At 43.1% G+C, this 20,311-nt stretch overlaps 1 protein-coding gene across 10 annotated transcripts in view; it reads right to left on the bottom strand.

The window, feature by feature from the left end:
- ANK1 (ankyrin 1) overlaps positions 1–20,311 on the bottom strand; it is a 350,835-nt gene that overhangs the window by 118,057 nt on the left and 212,467 nt on the right. For all 10 annotated transcript variants that reach the window (XR_015872444.1, XM_088455871.1, XM_088455874.1 and 7 more), the window contains 13 exons: positions 14,530–14,628; positions 14,286–14,384; positions 13,646–13,744; positions 11,417–11,602; positions 11,203–11,301; positions 11,003–11,101; positions 10,454–10,552; positions 10,168–10,365; positions 9,755–9,853; positions 9,438–9,536; positions 9,157–9,255; positions 5,719–5,916; positions 4,927–5,025 (listed from right to left, as the gene is read on the bottom strand). Coding sequence is in view for 9 of the 10 variants with exons in the window: in XM_088455871.1 (XP_088311997.1) it covers positions 4,927–5,025; positions 5,719–5,916; positions 9,157–9,255; positions 9,438–9,536; positions 9,755–9,853; positions 10,168–10,365; positions 10,454–10,552; positions 11,003–11,101; positions 11,203–11,301; positions 11,417–11,602; positions 13,646–13,744; positions 14,286–14,384; positions 14,530–14,628 (1,572 nt within the window). In the remaining variant the exon portion in view is untranslated. The remainder of the gene's footprint in view (positions 1–4,926; positions 5,026–5,718; positions 5,917–9,156; positions 9,256–9,437; positions 9,537–9,754; positions 9,854–10,167; positions 10,366–10,453; positions 10,553–11,002; positions 11,102–11,202; positions 11,302–11,416; positions 11,603–13,645; positions 13,745–14,285; positions 14,385–14,529; positions 14,629–20,311) is intronic.

Below are 20,311 nucleotides of genomic sequence, written 5' to 3' on the forward strand. Positions count from 1 at the left end.
AAAGGAGTTTGACACAGAGGAGCTTCTAGATGGGATGCTAGCAGAGGAATTCCTATTCTTAGACATGGTGCTCAGGGAACAGAAGGAAATAACGGGAGTGATCCCGCACTAGACAATATATCAATATATGTATATCTGTCTAAAGGCGGGATGATATGCTCCATGGGTGACATCGTCTACTGTTTCCCCGGCAGTGATGTGCTCAATGTCGTTAACGACACTGAGCACCCACACTGAACGATATCGTTCACGATATTGTTCAGTGACGTCACCCTCCCTCATCCCTGAACCTGCACAACCTGATGATATCATCAGGTTGGACAGCAGGTTCGGGCGATGAACGATGTCGTTGACGACCAGCGGGAGCACGCATCGCTACAATAGATCTTAATTTCAGTTAGCATTAATGTGACCAAAACTTGCACCAGAAGCCAGAAATAAATGAAAAACTATACTTCATCTGGTCATGTGTGGGTTGGCGCCATCACTTGTTCAGAGTTATGCATTAATTATGCAACAACAGCAAAAAACTATCGAAGAGCCCACATGACTATGATATGAATTAAATAAAATCTGCCTTAAGATATTAAAGCCCAAATTGAGATTCTTCACAAACTATCTTTGTTTCCTGTTCATGTGCTGGCTGGGGAATTTGGTTCCCGCTGTGTACTCTATTAGTGTATATTTTGATTGTTGGTAGACAGCTTGTCGTCTTAATTAACACGTGTTTATTTACTCTGTCTGTATAAGCCTGTGCTCCTGGTCGCATCACGTTATCCAGAGTCCTGATCCCTCAGTAGGTGTCTGTTTGCACGATCACTCAGTGAAAGCTGGGGGGACAGTCCCTATGCAGAATCCAGGGGCAATTCTTCCCCTTGGGTATTGTTACAGCTGTAAATACTGACAGTGAAGAGGTTCTGTTTACTGACTATGGGGCCTATTTATCATTAACTATTTGCAGAATATGCCCTGAAAACACCAGCTTTTGGGGGATAACAGCAAATAATTAGTATCCCCCTGATGCATTACGGAGGGACTGCTGGCCCTCAATTTCCGACAGCAGCCACAACCCCCATAGGTTTCTATGGGGGATGCGATGCTATGGCATTGTGCTGCTGTAACCCCCCCTTGCAATGGCCACAGCGCATGTGTGGTCTCTAGTCCACGCATGCGCTGGAGTCCAGGCACACGATTGAAGAGACCGCTGACGAGGTGACTTCACTCCAAGCACATCGCAGGGACGGGCTCCTTTCGGAGCTCCTGTCCCTTTGCGTGCTCTGTAATACATTTAGCCGATAAGATCGCATACTGCAATGCGATCATTGATAAATGGGCCCCTAAGAGCTGGAAAAGCACAAAGTGGTAACCTGACAGAAGGGCCTTTAATTAAAGTCATTCAAGGAGATAAAGCTGAATTCCTCAGAACACTGGTAGCACTCTCTCTCCCTGAGTTTCCATTCTTGATGTACAGTAGGTTCCACAGCAAACTCATTGAGCTGCCTATTGCCCTGTGTGATGCAGCTGCTGGGATACTGCTCCCCCTGCTGTAATAATATGGATATTGGAAACCACTGAGGAGTTCCATGACTACATAAATAGAGAATGGAATTTTGATGACGTGACTTATACTACCCAAGATTACATACAGTAATATTCAATATTCCTTATACTAAACAAGTTTTCTTAATGGACACTGACATGATGAAGTCATAATATAGTTATTATAATAGATGACATCAGAACTCACCATTTATACGGATCTTATTTACAGCAGAAGTACACACTTGTGCATATCGTTGCCATAAAATAATAATAACAACATCCTCATTAATGCTGTGTTTAAACAAAAATAGAATTGACATATTTTAGTTATATTGTTATTATTATTATAATTTATTTATATGGCGCCACAAGTGTTCCGCAGCGCCTTACAAAGTACATAAACAAGTTGTAGACAAGCGACTTACAGAACAATACAATACAGGACCAGGACATGGATAATATATAATGCTACATTAGCGACCATAACACCCAGATAAGCAACAGAGCATAAGCAACCAAGTTTTAGGTGCCCTAGTGGTGAGTAAGAAGTAGATGAAACTAAAGTAGGCAGAAGCACAAGAGGGTAGAGGGCCCTTCTCGTAAGAGCTTACATTCTAAAAGGGAGGGAAGACAAACAGGGGTGACACAGATGGGGTAGATGGGGAGGAAGGAGCATGTAGCAGGGAGTTAGAATGATAGCTGGAAGGCTTTGATGAATTAGTGGGTCTTGAGAGCCGGTTTGAAGGATTGCAGAGGTGGAGATTCTGATGGGGGGTGGGAGAGAGTTCCAGAGGTGGGGAGCAGTGCGGGTAAAATCTTGGAGGCGGGAGTGGGAGGAAGTAATCAGCTGGAATGAAAGGCGGTGTGCTTTAGCGGAACGAAGAAAACGGAGAGGAGAGTGAAGGGAGATGAGATCAGAGATGTAAATGGGTGAAGATTGGGTGAGGGCTTTGTAAGCGAGCATGAGAACCTTAAATTGGGTTCTAAAAGGGAAGGGGAGCCAGTGGAGGGCTTGTAGGAGAGGGGAGGCAGATGTAGAGCGTTTGGAGAAGAAGATAAGCCGTGCAGCAGCATTAAGGATAGACTGGAGGGGAGAGAGATGGGATTTGGGGAGACCAGATAGGAGGAGGTTACAGTAGTCCAATCTGGAGATGACCAGTGAGTGTATGAAGGTTTTAGTAGCATCCTGGGTGAGGTAGGGCCTGATATTAAAAATATTTTTGAGATGGACACGACAGGACTGTGAAAGGTTCTGGATATGGGGTTTGAAGGAGAGGGATGAGTCCAGGATAACTCCAAGACAGTGCACCTTGGGCCTAGATGAGATAGTTATTCCATCAATTGATAAAGAAATAGTGGGAAGTGAGGTTATGTGGGAGGGTGGGAAGATGATCAGCTCTGTCTTAGACATATTAAGTTTAAGAAATCGCTGGGACATCCAGGAAGATATAGCAGAGAGACAGTTGGAGATACGAGTCAGAAGAGAGGGGGAAAGATCAGGGGAGGAAAGGTAGATTTGAGTATCATCAGCATAGAGATGATAATGGAGGTCAAAAGAGCTGATGAGTTCACCTAGAGAGGAAGTATAGAGGGAGAATAGGAGAGGTCCAAGAACAGAACCTTGGGGAACACCTACTGTAAGAGACTGTGGGGGGGAAGAGGAGTCATGAGAGGAAACTGAGAAAGATCGGTCAGAGGTAGGATGACAGCCAGGAGAGGGCAGTGTCACGTAGACCAAGAGAGTGAAGGATATGCAGCAGGAGAGGGTGGTCCACAGTGTCAAAAGCAGCAGAGAGATCAAGAATGAGAAGAGAGTAGTGGCCTTTGGATTTGGCAGCAAGGAGGTCGTTGCTGACTTACGTGAGGGCAGTTTCAGTGGAGTGGAGAGAACGGAAGCCAGACTGAAAAGGGTCAAGGAGGGAGTGGGAGGAAAGAAAAGTGGTAAGGCGTTTGTAGACAATCCGCTCAAGGAGTTTGGAGGCAAAAGGGAGGAGAGAGATGGGTCGGTAGTTAGAAAGAAGGTTAGGATCAAGGGTAGGTTTTTAAGAATGGGGGAGACAAGGGCATGCTTGAATGCAGAAGGAACAGTGCCTGATGAAATGGAGAGGTTAATGAGGTGGGCAAGATGGGAGCAGGCAGAAAGAGAGAGAAGCGGAGGAGGCGAGGGGGGGATAAGATCAAGGGGGGAGGTGAAAAGGGGGGAGGACCGGATGAGGGCCATGACTTCCTCTCCAGATACAGGGGAGAAGGATATTAGAGTTGGTAAAGTTGATGGGGAGGGGTGATCTGGGAAAGGAGGAGGTGGAGAGCTGGGGGACTGGTTGGATATGATGTCCTGACGTATGGAATCAATTTTAGATGTAAAGTAGGTAGCAAAGTCAAGGGCAGAGAGCAAGGAGGGGAGACGAGGAGGGGGTGGGCGAAGGAGAGAGTTGAAAGTGGTGAAGAGACGCTGGGGATTAGGGGACTGAGAGGAGATGAGGATCTTGAAATATGACTGTTTAGAGAGGGAGAGAGCAGCACTATAGGATGAGAGCATAAATTTGAAATGGAGAAAATCTGCCTTAGAGCGTGAACTTCTCCATTGTCGCTCGGCGGTTCGTAAACACTTTTGCAGGTATCTGGTGCATTTGGAATGCCAGGGTTGAGGAGTAGATCTGCGAGTGTGAGTAGTGATCGCCAGAACAACAGAGTCCAGGGCAGAAGTAAGGGACGCATTGTATAGGGAAGTGGCTTGATCAGGGCAGGAGAGAGAGAGGATAGGGGAGAGAAGTGAGTCAAGCCGGGAAGAAAAGGAAACTGTGTCGATAGCGTCAATGTTACGCTTAGTGATGGTGGCTTTTGGAGGTAGAGGAGGGGAAGGAGAGAGGGACAGGTTAAAAGGTGATGGTCAGAAAGTGGGAATTTATACCATCACAGTTTTCCATTGGGAAGAAATGAAAACTTGATGTTTTGGAAATAGGTCATCAGAGCCCTATGAAAAAGCTGCCAGATCATGAACATCTGTTAATAATATATCCAGCATCTTCAGGAATTGCAGGATTATCTAATGGTCATTATGGTCTTGGAGCGATACTGAAGGGCCCATCCCCATGAGTGAAGTCTGCATCCCAGTAACCATGACAACCCTTGCCCACAGAATACCCATTCCTGAGTTCTAGAGAAAGCTGAATCTCTGGGCTGTATGTATAAAGGTGCTGCCCTAGGCTTTCCAATTAAATAATGTGTAAAATACAGGTTTTGCACTATTAAATATGCCTAGTTTGCCTATGGAAACTATAGCCCATCATTTTGTTGGAGGCCACTGAGTGAGCTGGCCCTGGGATACAGTCATACATGGAACACAGACACTGGCATAAACCAAGTGAGGTAGGGCCAAGTCACCTTGCCAGCACTGTTGGAGTGAGCTCCTCTTTCCAACAGAAGTTCTGCAATCTGGATCTTCCCATATTTTGCAGCCACATGGAGGGGAGTGAATCCTTTCTGAGGAGAGAGAAGGAAAAGATCAGCAGGGAGCAATGCTGAAATGGAAGACCGGAGGCTGTGAGTGACACAGTTACTGCAAATAAAAAACAGCAACTCAACAATGGAATATACAGCAGGCAAATATGGCAGTAGGGCTGGATATAACTGTAAGGAACCCTAATGAAAACTGGTGCTCAGTTCCAATAGGTGACAGCACCGGTACCATGTGCACAAATTGTCACAATAAGGGTCTAATTTTTGGCGAAACTATGTTGCAATACAGGGGTAGAGGGGATTTTAAATTTACAGTAAATTGCAAATGAGAGGGAGCCTTCTAGCTAAACTCTAAGGGCTGGATTCAGTTAGCGCAATTGCACACATCTTCATTCAATATGGTAGGCCAAGATCACAGATTGTCCTGCGCTCTTTTATAGGGTGCGATGAAAAGTCTGCAATGGTGGTTGCGAGATGCCAGTGAAATGGTTGGAACACCAGCGGAAAACCACGGAGACTAATTCCGTAAGTTACGCATATTGTCTAAGTTAAACAAGTTTTGTATGCAAGATGCACTGCAATGTATCTTTTGCTATCGGCATGTCTCTTCAGGGTGGTACAGTTGGGATTCCCCCATGGTCTGGCTCAGAACCCCACTGTATAGGCAGAAGTGCGTATGTACTCAGTCACGTTGGGGCTCCCTAAGGAGTGTATTACCTTGGTCATGGAGGTATGTGCGGCTTGGTTGTCCAGCAGAAGCTCTGCACTTTGGGTGTGACCCCCTCGTGCGCTCAGGTGCAGGGGTGTATGACCTGCGGTAGTGGGGGGATCTGGGTGAGCTCCATGGGATAACAGCAAGCGTACCATTTCCAAATGCCCAGAACGGGCAGCACAGTGGAGAGGGGTCTGGTCATCCTGTGGGGCAATGAATAATACAAACCAATTGGAAACAGGCACAATGCTAAATACAGAATACAACTCATGTTGAGATGGGAGTGAAGGGGGTTATTCTAAAGCCAGCAAGGTCTATGAATATGTATTTTAAATGCACATTTCCTATAGAATCCACAATCATGCAAAGATAGGCACACAGTTTCTGGGGATGTTTCTAAATGCCAGGATGTGGGTGCAAATGTGCTAGGTGGACACTCAGGCCTAAGTGAATAGAGGGAAATATCCACTGTGATTTATATTATTAGAAGAAAACATCTGAAATACAATGCTATAATACCAAATATATTGTATTTCCCTATGCACAATGTACAAACTGGGCTGCTAAAAGTTTTCTCACTCCTGTGCTGAGCTCAGTTGCACTCATCAAGTTCCAACACCAATATCACAATTTGGTTTTAAGTAGCATCTACACAAATTATAGTGGGTTTTTTTTTTGCATTTTCAAAAATACCTTTAGTGTTTTTGCCACAAATAACACATTGAATAAAAAATTAAAACTAGGTATTTTTTATTGATGTTAGAAAATACAACAGTAAATTAAAAAAAAAAATCACTCAATAAAGGATAATAATGAAGTGTTTATGCTATTGAAAAAGGGAACCGCATGTATAAAGTATACACAATACAACCGATCCTAATTAAAATATAGCAAATATTGGGTTCATAAATGGCCTAAGTGAGGTCGGCCACAGAGAACCAAGTGTAATTTGAAAAACAGCATGTCTCGTATCTAATACCACTTTTATACCTAAATTCCGTTTCTGACCCGGAGGTTGGAACAGGGTTCCAAAACGGACCCAGAATTTAACCGGCGCCGACCCAGGATATTTTCGAGTCGGCGCCGTTCACACCGAAGCCAGGTCTGCAGTGACCTGGCTCTTCTGGCATGAAAGTGGACGCTTGGAGATGACGTCATCACCAATCGCCACTGAAGCCGGCCGATCGGCCGGCATGCGGCACACTCCAGATCATCCTGACCCGGATCGCGCCATTTACACTGCAGGGTTTCACGGGTCATTCCTGAGTTAAACCCTGCAAGTTACCTGGGTTGGATTGCCGGGTCACTCGACCTGGGAATTCAACCCGGTCCACTTTTACACCAAGGAGCTACACGTGTTAACCTGCAATAACCCGGGTTTTAGCTCTGGTGTAAAGGGGTATAACATAACAGAAAACCCAAGGGAAGCGAGCAGGCAGGACAGGTCAAATGCTGAGCTCCCTCACACTGTCAACAATCTACTCAGCAGACAGATGAGCATACCTAGAAGTATAACATGGCGACAAGATCTTATAACACTTAGCCCTGAGAGATAATAATTCCTAAGGAGGTACCAAAGGATGGAGGTACCAAAGGATTAATCCACCTTTCTAAAACAGAATAAAAGCAGGAGCCTACGTGTAGGGTTTCTCAACAAAATCTGCACTTGAAAATGGTAATACATTTTTGTTTATTTTTTTGCACATTTTTGCTGCCTCGAATTAAATGCTTATAATGTGTAGGAATAATATGGTAGCCCAACAAGGTCTACCATTTTTTAAAATAGAAAACCTTTTAAATGGGGGAACCCTTTTTTATTTGACTCAAGATGGGGGAGATCTGGGCTTTAGGTTTCCCCATCTGTGGAAAATTTTATATTCAGGCCACTATGGGAAAGATTGAGAACAATATGACCCCCACCCTCCATTTTTCTGTGACAATAGCTGATAAAGGCCCTATTATTTTAAAAAGGGGACTAAAACACTACTCCAAAAATGCAATTTTCCACAGATGGGGGGGATCTAATGCCCACATCTCCCCAAACTTGTGTTATATAAAAACAGGGTTCACCTCATTTAATGCGGTAGGTTTCCTAGTCTAAAAAAATGGTATGCCTTTCTGGGCTACCATATTATTCCTACAAATAGTAAGCATTTAAATCAAGGCAGTGACACTTAGCAGGAAAAAACAAGTATTATCATTTTCAAATGCAGAATGTCTTATGAAAACCTACATGTAGAATCCGGCTTATTACTATTTTAATAAGGTGAATTATTGCCAACAGCAAAGGCCATGAAGTAATTCTTTGTGGTGTTTATAATAATAATAACAACAAATACACATTTGGGGGTCAATTCTATTATATGTGAAGGGTGCGATTTGCCGTTGCAATGGGGTTAAAACGCCGGCAATGGACCGGCAACTCGCACCCTTTGTGGCCCGCTCCAAGCCTGAACTCGCTGAATTTTGCTCGGAGCCCTATGGGGCTGCGAGCAAAATTCAGCGAATCCGGGCTTCTGTAAAGTGCGGTCATTTCCGCGATGACTGGCATTGGTGAGATCATCGCGGCTAGTAGGATTGACCTCTATGTTTAGTGAAATGTCAGTGAAAAATTCTTATATGGCCATTTTGGTAGATTTTATTTGTTGTGTTAGTAGCAAAAAGACAACTATCTGAAGCTTTAGAACATTATGTTATTGATGTTGTAATGCGACAAAAACAAATGTACAAAAATGGGCTCAGCACAGGAGTGAGAATACCTCAGCAGCAAAGGGGTTCATTTAGATTGTATTTTACTTGGTAAATGTAACTTTTGCTTTTATGAATAACACTATCCAGACACTATTCTATTTCATGTATATGATATTTTGTTAGAGTACTATTGTGTACAAATGAAGTAATGTGACTTTATGTAATAAGAATATTTACTTCTACTACTGCTACAGAGTTACACACATCTTGAGATACACCCAGCTTAGTATACACATGTAACTGTGTGCTTTTACTGGCGCATTTCGCACATGTTATTTACGTAAAATGCATCAAAGTCTACTTGAGTAGTGGATTAAATTGCTCATGTAACGTGTACTGTATGGCTGTGCACACCTATATGGAGCATTTAGGTCCTTTGGGCATTTCTGAACCAGTCTTTACAATAACACCTAAGGTCAGTGAATGTTGAAATTCACTAACAGTTGTATCACTGAACCACAGAATCATGTCAGTAGTTTATAGTGAATTGCTAGGCTGTATTCTCATGAGCACTGTTTCAGTCTCCAAAGATGGCTGCCTCCACTAGTGTGAGCACCAGATGCAGCTTAACTCCCTTGTGCTACAAGGTATTTAACATTTCAATGATGAGAGAGCAGTAACATGATCCCACTAGAGAACTCCCCCACCCCAGCACTTTCACACATCTCCCTGGTTACACTCTCATATCTCACCTTGGCTCTTGCATTCACCTTCGCTTTGTTTTGCAGTAAAAACTCTGCCACATCTGCGTGGGCTGCACGCGCTGCCATGTGCAATGGGGTTTCCACTTTCTGTGACACACAAACAACACACTGTGTCATATTGGGACATTGAATGGCTGTGCAATGTTACTGACTTTGAGATATATGATGTGATGGTATTTTTAAAAGCGTGCACCATAGCTCGGGTGTTGTGTACATGTCTTGACCATATAGCGGTTATTGCCAATGAGACTGTGTAGTTAGGTTCTCACCACACTGAAGACATTGGGTGATGCCCCTTTCTGAAGTAGCGTTCTCACAATGGACAGATGTCCCATGAATGCGGCAACGTGGAGTGGAGTGAGGCCAGACTGGAAGAGAGAGAGAAACATTATACAGCTAAAAGGACAGAGAGTGCGAGAATGAGCAATAAAGGTAGCTTAGAGAAGATAAAAAGTGATGTCATAGAGATAGAGGAAGCTGAGGGCTGTCACAATGCATACTACATCCAATAGACAAAGAGACAAAGTAAAAGAAACACTAGAGAGAAGAGATAATAAGAAACAATAGTCCATTGTGGTTCCCTCACTTCTGTAACAGCATCAATGGAGGCTCCGGACTTCAGCAGAAGCTCCATCACTCTAACATGACTCTTCTTGCAGGCAATGTGTAGTGGAGTGAACCCATTCTACAGAGGGCGAGAGACCAGCATCAAAAGGTGGAGAGAGACGAGATTGGATATTGAACATGAAAAAGAAAGGAAGAGAGAAAGTGGAATAGGACATACAAAATGGACAGAATGGACACAGGAGGAAGACATACTGACCGGGGACTGAGACATCGTGCAAGACAGTAGTGGGAAGAAGGAAGAGGTTATATGGAAAATGTGGACAGAAAATATATTGTCTATGAGACATTCACAGAGGGGTCATATTCGATGGTGGAGATAACTGAAGTTGGGATCCTGGATCATACATCACATTCCTCTTCTCCATGACTCACCAGGGCTCTGGCATTTGGTTTTGCTCCCTTATCCAGGAGAATTTTTGCTACACGATGATGGCCACAATGAGCTGCCACATGCAGAGGAGTCAGGTGATCCAGCGTTATGTCATCAAGCAGTGCCTGGTACTGGAGCAGCAGCCGTACGCAGTCCAGGTGATCTCCTTGTGAGGCCATATGGATGGGAGACAGGCCATTCTGTGAATGAGGAAAATCTCATTACACAAACTCGTTTTAAAGAGTTTTTGGGAATATCAAGCAATTTTTGTTTTCAGACCAGTGGTACCTTTGTCTTGGCTTGTATTGGTGCGCCATGATCCAGCAGAATCTCTGAAATCCGGACATGTCCATTTCTCACAGCACAGTGTAAGGGGGTCAATTCATCCTGCAAGGAGAAATATTGAACCCTGATGTCACACAGATATACCCATACATGCTATTGTCTGGTGTTTACCCTCTTTACTAGAGTATACATGACCCATTGAGAAATAGTACTCCTGGGGGCATATATATCAAAGCTTGATGTGAGATAGAATTGTGAAATATATATCACCAACCAATCAGCTCCAAACTATCATTTCTTAAACACAGCCTGCAAAATGTAAGATAGAAGCTGATTGGTTGGTGATATATATCTCACAATTTTATCTCACATCAAGCTTTGATACATATGCCCCTTGATCTCTTTGAATTAGTCCCTATATAATAAATATACATTGAATGTGTGGTGGGTAAAAGGTGTATCAGGGGGTCTATATACATAAAAGCACAGCAGACGGTAAAGAGGCGTTGCTATTTTCACAAACAACCAAGAACATCTGTATGCAGCCATTACCTTAGTGCGCGCATCTATCTGAGCTCCCCGATCCAACAACAGTCGCACCATGATAACATTCCCGCGCCGTGAGGCGATGTGCAGAGCACTAATACCATTCTGTAGGGAGTAACAGTAACACAGGTGGTAACTTATAACCTGAACAGCAATGGTTTGCTCTGTCTCTATGTAGGAGCCAAAACGAAGAAGCCCTTTCTCACCTGAGGAGTGAAATTCACATTCGCCCCCCTGTTTAGAAGGAGCTGCGCGACGTTGAGGTTCTCGTAATGGGCCGCAATGTGCAGGGGTGTGAATCCTGTCTGTAATACAAACACAAAAATGACCCACAACCAAAGACACAAAACAACCCAATGACGCAAGCATATAGGGGAGACACCCATCTACTGATGCCAGCGTAATGTCACACTGTCTCACCTTTGACAGTACGTCTGCATTGGGGTCATTCTGCAGGAGTACAGCGGCCGTGCGCGTGTCGTCATTGCGTGCTGCAATATGGAGAGCAGGGAGCCGGACTTTTCCTTTCATTCCATAGCTGATGAGGTGAGCTACCACATTCTCATGACCCTGCTGCAGAGCTACGGCCAGTGGGGTGAAGCCATCCTGTGATAAAGGGAAGCTATTATATAACGAGGCGTCCCAGGATGGAATATTGCATTACTAGAAGTAACAGCATGAAGGGATTGAGTGACTATAGATAAGAGAATTATGTTGGGTACTAGTGGAATACCAAAGGGTGCAAATAACAGAACATGTTGGGAACATTATAGAATTATTCAGGAAAAAAAGGCCACACATCAAGATACTGCTTAAAAGGTCAGTGACCCATTTTTACTGAGACAAGCCTGAAACCTTCCTATCTACTGTGTTCTGTCTGAATAAATATAGGTCAGCAATCCTTTAAGCAGTACCCAGATGAGAAGTGCTATTTCACTATTTTTTTTTTTTTGCTGAATGACAAATGGAGGCCAAAAGCAGAAAAAAAGGTATAAGATGCAGGAGCCTAAAGGCTATAAACACTTGAGATGTCCGTAAACGGCTTTAAGATGCTCCATCTACTGCAATGGCAGGTACTCATGCTTCCCGACTTACAGTTTAAATGTAAGATAATCAAAGATTAAAGGGGGTGGACCATCCATATAGGGAGCAAAGCATCAGCTGTTTAAAATTGTTTCACTATAATATAGCTATATATTCTGACAAGAGCAATATTTTGGAAAGGCTATTCCCCATACAAACTGCTCATTCTCTCTCACTGCTGAAGTCTTCTAATGCCTTTTTTGTGGTACAACAAATGGCATTAAAAGCTTCTGTTGGTGTGATTACTTAGTATTGCTACACACTACTGCTGTTGAACTCTGTGGGGTGAGAACTTTTATGCTGCATAGAAACCAAGTATGACAGTAGTAGAGTTAATATTCTACTTTTCAGCTAATTGGAGTGGAAACAATATGAATGCTGCATGGGAAGCTGCTTGTCATTGTCCTGAGACTCTAAAGTGAACAGTTCTCTACTGAGAGAGCCAAAGACAAAGTGTTTACAGACTAGCGTAGATTATGAACCTATTATACATATATTGAATAGATAACATATAGGATATTGTTGTGATCCAATGTCTACACAGGCTCTCTCCACCGAGAGACACATATTGGTTTTACCTAATATTCCCTCTCTGCCCATCTAGTGGCACTGTGGGCGTTTTATATCAATGACCACTGCAGTGTGAGATAACTCAGTCCTGCCAGGGCTGTGCCAGTCTATTCTCCCATCACTGCCAAGAGGAAACAGTTCAGTTAGTCTCTAACACAGAAGCTAAATGACCAGAACCAAAGCTCTGCACAGTTAGCACTTGTGTTTGGCACTGATGTGGAGCTTTGCAAACCTCCCACTGGATTTTAGGTGGAGATATATTTAATAAATGCATAATGAAGAGCTAGCCTGATTCATCAGGGAAGTCTCAGAAAATTAGGTACAGACATTTTTTTAAACATTTGTTGGAATTGTTTCATTTAGGCATATGTGGCTGGTAAACATTTAAACTTCATACCTCAGAGGGAAGAACACTACAGTCTCACAAGGTGATGCTTTTCATGACAGCATCTATTACTGCACCAGTGTTACTATGCATGCCTGCCAACAACAAAGATTTACTAAGGAGCGGTTCGTCAAAGCTGCCGATCAAACGGCAATAGGAATACATGCTAAACAAGCCTGATTTAGCAATTATTCCTATTGCTGTTTTAAAACTATCAGTCAAATCCGCCAGCTTTGACAGCCAGCTCCTTAGTAAATCTACCCCAAAGTCTTAGAAAAACCCTTTCTGTCTCTTTTCCTCTCTGTAATGTCACACAGTACATTTCAACACTGTCGTATAATTTCCAATGACACATTTCTGCATTTTAAATACTTCTCTTCAATGCACTGCAACTTATAGCTTCCAAATAAGTAAAGATGGTAATAATGGCATCTAGGAGGTAGAAAAACAAATGGTGAAAACTAGGGACCTTTCCAAGGACAGAAATGGCCATGTCATGTCTCCGATACCTGGGACTATATTATATTTATTTTGTTTATATAGCACCACAAGGATTCCGTAGCACTATACAAAGGGGTAGAACACACAACTAATGTACTTTGGTTACTGACCTCTGTAGCTAGGTTCTGATTGGCTCCGTTCTCCAGGAGGAATTTGACCACAGGGAGATGGTTCTCTTGTGCTGCCATGTACAGAGGTGTAAAACCTTTCTGTTTAAGGTAAAGGAAAAGCTGATGTCACATGATATTTACAGTGTGGATTTTCCCTGCCCAACTCAGACCTGCGCAAAGTGTCTGCACTACAGGTCGAGTCTCCCATATCCAAAATGCTTGGGACCCGAAGTATTTTGGAATATGTGCATACTATAATGAGATATCTTGGGAATGGGAGCCAAGTCTAAACAAAGGATGCATTTACGTTTGTCATACACATAGTCTGAGGGTAATTTTATACAATATTTTTAAGAATTTTCTGCATCAAACAAGGTTTGTGTACATACAGGAAAATTTCATATACACCTTATAGACACAGCCTGAGGATCATTTTACACAATATTTTTTTTAATTTTGTGCAATAAACAAAGTTTGTGTATATTGAACCATCAGCGAGCTAAGCTGTCACTATCTCAGTTGCGCTAGAAAAAAAAATCAGTGTTTCGGAATAATCCATATTTCGGGAATATTTGGAAACGGAAGACTCAACCTGTATTGCAAAAATCCACTTTCTGCATCAGTACATAGAATTTATTACCTGTGACTGACTGTTGACATTGGCCCCATAATTAACAAGCTCCCGCACCACGTCCTCTTGTCCAGCCAAGGCAGCGATGTGCAAGGCCGTGTTTCCTTTCTGTACAGCCAAAGGCAACGGGAGAGAAATGATCTCAGACATGTAAATTGTAGTTAAGAGCAGTAAGGAGGGAGGGGGGGGGGTAAAATGTATACGTAACATGACCATGGCAGAAAGGAACCCGGGATGATGTTGCTAATCTAACCTTTGTAGTGGTTTCCAGGACAATCTCCTTGTGCAGCAACTCGCTCACCATTTTCAGGTGTCCTTCCTTACTGGAGAGATGCAGAGCATTCAGCCCATTCTGCAGAAAAGAGGGGGTTACTTTTTCATAAGCGGTGGTATAAGGGTGGGTTGTATGGTAAATCAGAGTCACTGGACACGCTCAGCATGTGGCACACTGCATTAAAGGGTTTAGAGTCTAGGTTTTCAACCTGTGGTATGTGTACCCCAAAAAGGTACCTCAGAAAGATTCAAGGGACACTTCAATCTGTTAAATATAAAACAAAATAACATTAAATGTATTAGTTAAGAATAAAACACACACAATTAATCAGATTGAGCATATTTAAAACGGATAAGCTAACCACATGGGGTTTTACCGCTACTAGCCAATCAGAGTGGCTTTCTCATGCTTTTACCATTCAGTAGAGCCACTCTGTATTGGTTAGTAGTGACAGCGTGTCATTCAGACTGCGTCTCTGCGAGGAGAAGCACCTGTAGTGTATATGGTTTGATATTCTTTTTTCCTTATGGATTACAGAGCTGGAAGAAACACGAGGATCGCTACATGGATTTAGGTGAATATTAAATTAGTTAGATAGTGTTTAGGTATGGTATATTCTGGGTAATTGATTTGCAGTGGAACATGGCGCTGGTGGTGCAAACGTTTTCTCCATCTGATGGGAGGTGTACCTAAGGCCTGGGATGCATGAGTACATCTGTTTTTTTACATCCATGTGTAAGACAAGATTTCCTTTGTGGGGGAGATTTGTGGAACTGATGCAGAAGGCACATTAAGTGAGGAGAGTTTCTCTACCCCTTTGCAGGATGGCTTAGGCCTTTCTCTCCCCACAAAAGATCTAATCATATGCCTTACTATTTAATGAAAGTATTCAAATACAAAGACTCATATATATATATATATAAAAAAGGCACGCCAGGTGCCCAATCACTCTCAGGATTCAAGATATAAACTAGGTATATTAGGATAAAGATTGTGACATTTCATTAGTGACGGGGGTGATCCTCATGTGGGATCAGGTTGGACTTGGATGCATTACTCTTTCCATAATGCACATTTCAGATGGATTTGCAACCACGGAAAGCTCAACGCTGGTTAATTTCCGCAGTACAGGAGACAATTCCGCAGGACAGGAGGCGGGTGTGGGCCTCACAATGCGTTTAATAGGAAAGTAGGTGCATTTTCCAGGCTATGTGAAAAAGCCACATAATGTAGGTTGATAGGCTGCCTTTTAAGATCTTGTTACCAGCTTGCTATTACAAAAAATTGTATTTCTTATTTTAAATATATACTTGTTACTTTACATATTTTCTACTGGTGAGAAACAGGGAACACATAACTGACAGCATAAAACACCCACAAGCCACTATTATTTACTTATTGTAATAAATGAAAATAACCCCCTCTTAAGTGTTTCCTAAAAATAACATCCCCCAGTCTGTGTATTCACATAACTCTACCTAAGTTGTGCAAAATAATAAGAACATTATTTAAGTAAAGAATGATCCCAAAAATTCAAGTCAATGTTTTAAATCCCGGTATAATACATTTATTCTATAAAGACAGGATGTGGAGGAGGTTGGGCCATGGTGCGCATCAGCAAATGCTTACTTCCCAGGAATTATAATCAGGACACAGTGTAACCATACACATGGTGCACTAAGCCAAGCCACCAATCAATACAGATACAACCTCATTTTATACACCTGACGCCAAAGCTCTGCTATTTTTACTTCCCGAGATGTGTACTCCCCTCAGAAAATCTGGGCTGTTGTGGGGTAGTAGAAAAGGGAAGGGGGGGGGGGGTGTTAGGTGAAGGGGAAAAAGATCTGAATGCTGACCTGGTCAGGTAACAGATCTTTTCAGACAGTTTCTAAACTATGGACCACTAAGGAATAACGCTGAGAACACAGAGTCAGACAGTGGTAAAATTCTGCTTATACCGTATGCATAAAGACAAAATCTGGTGCAATAATAGTGTATTAAATAACATGACAGAAAGGCTCAGAGTACTGCTTCCAGTTGTCAGCATTTGTTACCTAGAGCAGGGGTAGGCAACCTGTGGCCCTCCAGCTGATGAAACTACACTTCCCAGCATGCTCTGACAGTTTTAGCATGCCCTAACAGCAGTGCATGCTGGGATGTGTAGTTCCACAGCAGCAGACGTGCCGCAGTTTAGCCGTCCCTGACCTAGAGTAAGCTGTTGATTCAGCTTTATGATGCACAGGTCATGTTTGCATTATTTTTAGAATATTATTGGTAATAAATATAGTCTTGTAAATTGGGATTATGTGTTTGCTTTTTACTAAACAATTTAAAATACAATTATTTGATTTATTAGTTGGTAATACATAGTCATTTTACAAAAAGACCCAGTGGATGCACATCATGTATATGGTTACTCAGTTCTTACGTCTCCTGGTGGGTTCGCTTTGCACAGTTAAGGTGCATACACACTAGACGATATGCTCCCTGAGCGATATCGTCTAGTGTGTCCCCGGCAGGCTGTGCTCAATGTCGTTCATGACATTGAGCACAGCCGCTGAACGATATCATTAGCGGTATCGTTCAGCGCCGGGCTCTCTCACCCATTCCCTGACATGCAGCAACCTGACGAGGTCGTCAGGTTGGCCTGCATGTCAGCCCGATGAACGAGGATGACGAACGACCCGCGGGAACGCGCGTCGTCGTCATCGTTCATCTTTTTTGTGTTAAAAATGGACGATAAAGTGGACGACTGAACGATAACGATATCGTTATCGTTCAGTCGTCCACTTTAATCGCCCAGTGTGTACGCACCATTAGATTCTTTAACATGACCCCTAAAGTAGCTACTGTCACATAAGGTCACAGTGTACAAGGCTGTGTCCTTAGTATTCACCGTCCTGGGACAACCAGACTGGTAGTAGTGCCCAGCAGGACTTCCCTCACTAGTGGTCAGTCATACTCTGCCAATCGGTCCAGAGCATGAATTCAACTAAAAATTGTTAAAGTGAGACATGGCTCAGGATGCCTATAACCTAAGGTGATCATACACCTTTGTCTGGTTAAGTGGGTGTCCATTGTCTCATATGTAGTGTAGCTAGGCTTCCCAGAGCACAACCACGTAAAGGACCTGCTGCTGGCATGGTACAAGGGAAGCTCAGTAACAGCCCCTACAATACGCAGGTACTAATCCAGTGGGGTTGCAGCCACAGCAGCGTGAGAACCAGACACAGATAAAAGACGGTGTTGCCCCATTCACAATAGTTTTCTAATTGGTACAACACTGACTAGAGATTACGGTTCCTGTTGGGCCAGTCATATATTACTTCTTAGCATCAATGGAACTTCAAGGCTCTGTGGAGTTTGCCCTTTTGTAAGTCTACCAAATGCAATGAGACATCTATCTGACTTGGTTCCTACCTGGCTGGTAGTAGGAGCTAATACAGGCAGCTCAACAGCTGGAACAACGCTTCAGAAGGAACAGTGACTATAAGCGCCTGTAAGTTAGGATTGGTGCTCTTGCTGCAGTGGACCCACTGGTACTTGTTCATTAATAACTATAATCTGATATGTGTATTTGATATAATAAAGCATACCCACAGGGTGTACCAGACAGAAAGGTTGACATACTGTACCAGTAAACCAACCATGTATGGGGAAAGAATTAAACATAACCCATTACCTTCACAACCCTGGATATTAAAAATGTACCATGTATAAACCAGAGCTGCACTTCGCAATGGCACCTTACAATGGCTTCTTGGCTCCCCAAGTTTATAGAATCTTTCCAACCTTTGCCACAGATTATCTAGTGGAATCCTTTCTCACCACTCAGTGGGAACTATAAGCAATATACATATCACAATAACATCACGGCTACTGGAAGCAATCTGCAGAGAATGCTGTGGTTACTAACCTTAAACCATTTCGCTCTGCTCTTTACAGTATATATGTTATATATGCTATTAAACATATATAACACATACACTGATATGTACAAATATATTCCTGGTAATCATTGCATCCAGAGTGCCATAATCAGCAAACAATTAGAAACTGCAGGATGAATTGTCTGGGCTTTATCACTTAAACTATATTGTCAGTAACCAAGACTTGTATTGGCCCAGATAAGCCTGATCATGTCTTATGTTAGTAAATAAGCATAGTTCCATTCCCACATATGTGCCTGGACTTATATTACCACCTTATCCCACAAATGGAAATATATTTTATTTGGGAGGCTTTTGAGCATAGTTTGGTGCATCCGCTGTGTAAAATTGACAAGCTCCACTTTCCGTCATTCTCATCCATGGGCAGTACTATAATCAGGAGCATTTACCCACCAACACATTACTGTGATGTGGCACTTGTATTGTGCTTCATGAGTGAGCAGCCACATAACCTTTTCTGCTGGCATTACAGGAGTATTTAGGCATCAAGCTTTTGCTTAGGCAATGGTTCATTATATTATGGAACTGCCATAGGAACACTGAGAGTGGAAGGTAAGTGTCTTGGAATCGTGTTAGTGCTACTGGGTAAAATGGCTCAATTGCAGGGGTTGATTTGAGATCACATCAGTGCAACCTCTCATAACATCTTTTGAGAGCATTGCTAGGTTAACAAGTGTCTGACGCCTCTCTGATTTCAAACTGGGGAAAAGTGGATAAAGGCAGTGATCTTAGGCAGTTTTCACAGTGATTCAGAAACACATGTGGTTTATGAGCTTCAACCAATCATTGGATCTCTCTAATTATTTAAATCTGGTCTCTTCCATTAACCTATTCCCAGAACAATACTTTAACGTTGCCAAGCTGTGCTGTTCTTGTATATCTAAATATGTGTTCCAGTTGTCTTATTCTCTGGTACTAACTAGAGATAAGCGGGTTCGGTTCCCAGAGAACCGAACCCACCCGAATTTAGCATATCCAAGTCGGATCCAAGCAGGCTCGGAGGTTCCCGCCTTACTCGGTTCGAGGCAAAACCATAGAGACGGAAATCTCGTGGTTCGCAAGCTTTCGTCTCTATGATCAATGTAGTATATAGGGACCACGCGACAGACGCCATTTCACTCCGGCTGTGGAGACTGAACAGGGAGGGTGGGTAGTGTAGGGCTGGGAGAGGCTGGGAGAGGTGCTGGTGCTATCTGCTGTGTCCTGGGCTGGTGCTGATCCATTCTGGTCTCTGGTCACGGTGCTGTCACTGTCACTGTGCTGTCTCCTGAGTCCTGATCCATTCCGATCTCTGGTCACGGTGCTGTCACTATCACTGTGCTGTCTGCTGATCCATTCTGGTCACGGTGCTGTCACTGTGCTGTCTGCTGATACATCAGGGCTGTCTGCTGTGTCCTGGGCTTGTGCTGTGTTCATATCTGGGCCCAAGTCCTGGGCCCAGAGATGAATAAAAAAAAAATCAAATCGTCTTTATTATATTTTTCTGTGTGTGCTCATGGGTGTTAGGCTTAACCGCAGTAGCGCACAAGAGCCAGCCAGCGCTGCCCGACTCCAGTCGTGCTCAATCAAAAAAAAAACAATACCAGTGTCTTATATAGTTATATTTTTTTCTTCTGTGTGTGTGCATGGGTGGATGTTAGGCTGAACCACAGTAGCGCACAAGATCCAGCGACTCCAGTCGTGCTCAATCAAAAAAACAAGAGATATGGTAAGAACTTACCTTTGTTAACTCTGTTTCTACGAAGTCCATAGGGTCCACAGGGTTGACCTTGGGGTATAGCTGGATCTGGATCCACGGCACCACGCAG

The sequence above is a fragment of the Taudactylus pleione genome, unplaced genomic scaffold, assembly GCF_031769625.1.
Source record: "Taudactylus pleione unplaced genomic scaffold, aTauple2 ptg000676l, whole genome shotgun sequence".
NCBI classification, from domain to species: Eukaryota; Metazoa; Chordata; class Amphibia; order Anura; family Myobatrachidae; genus Taudactylus; species Taudactylus pleione.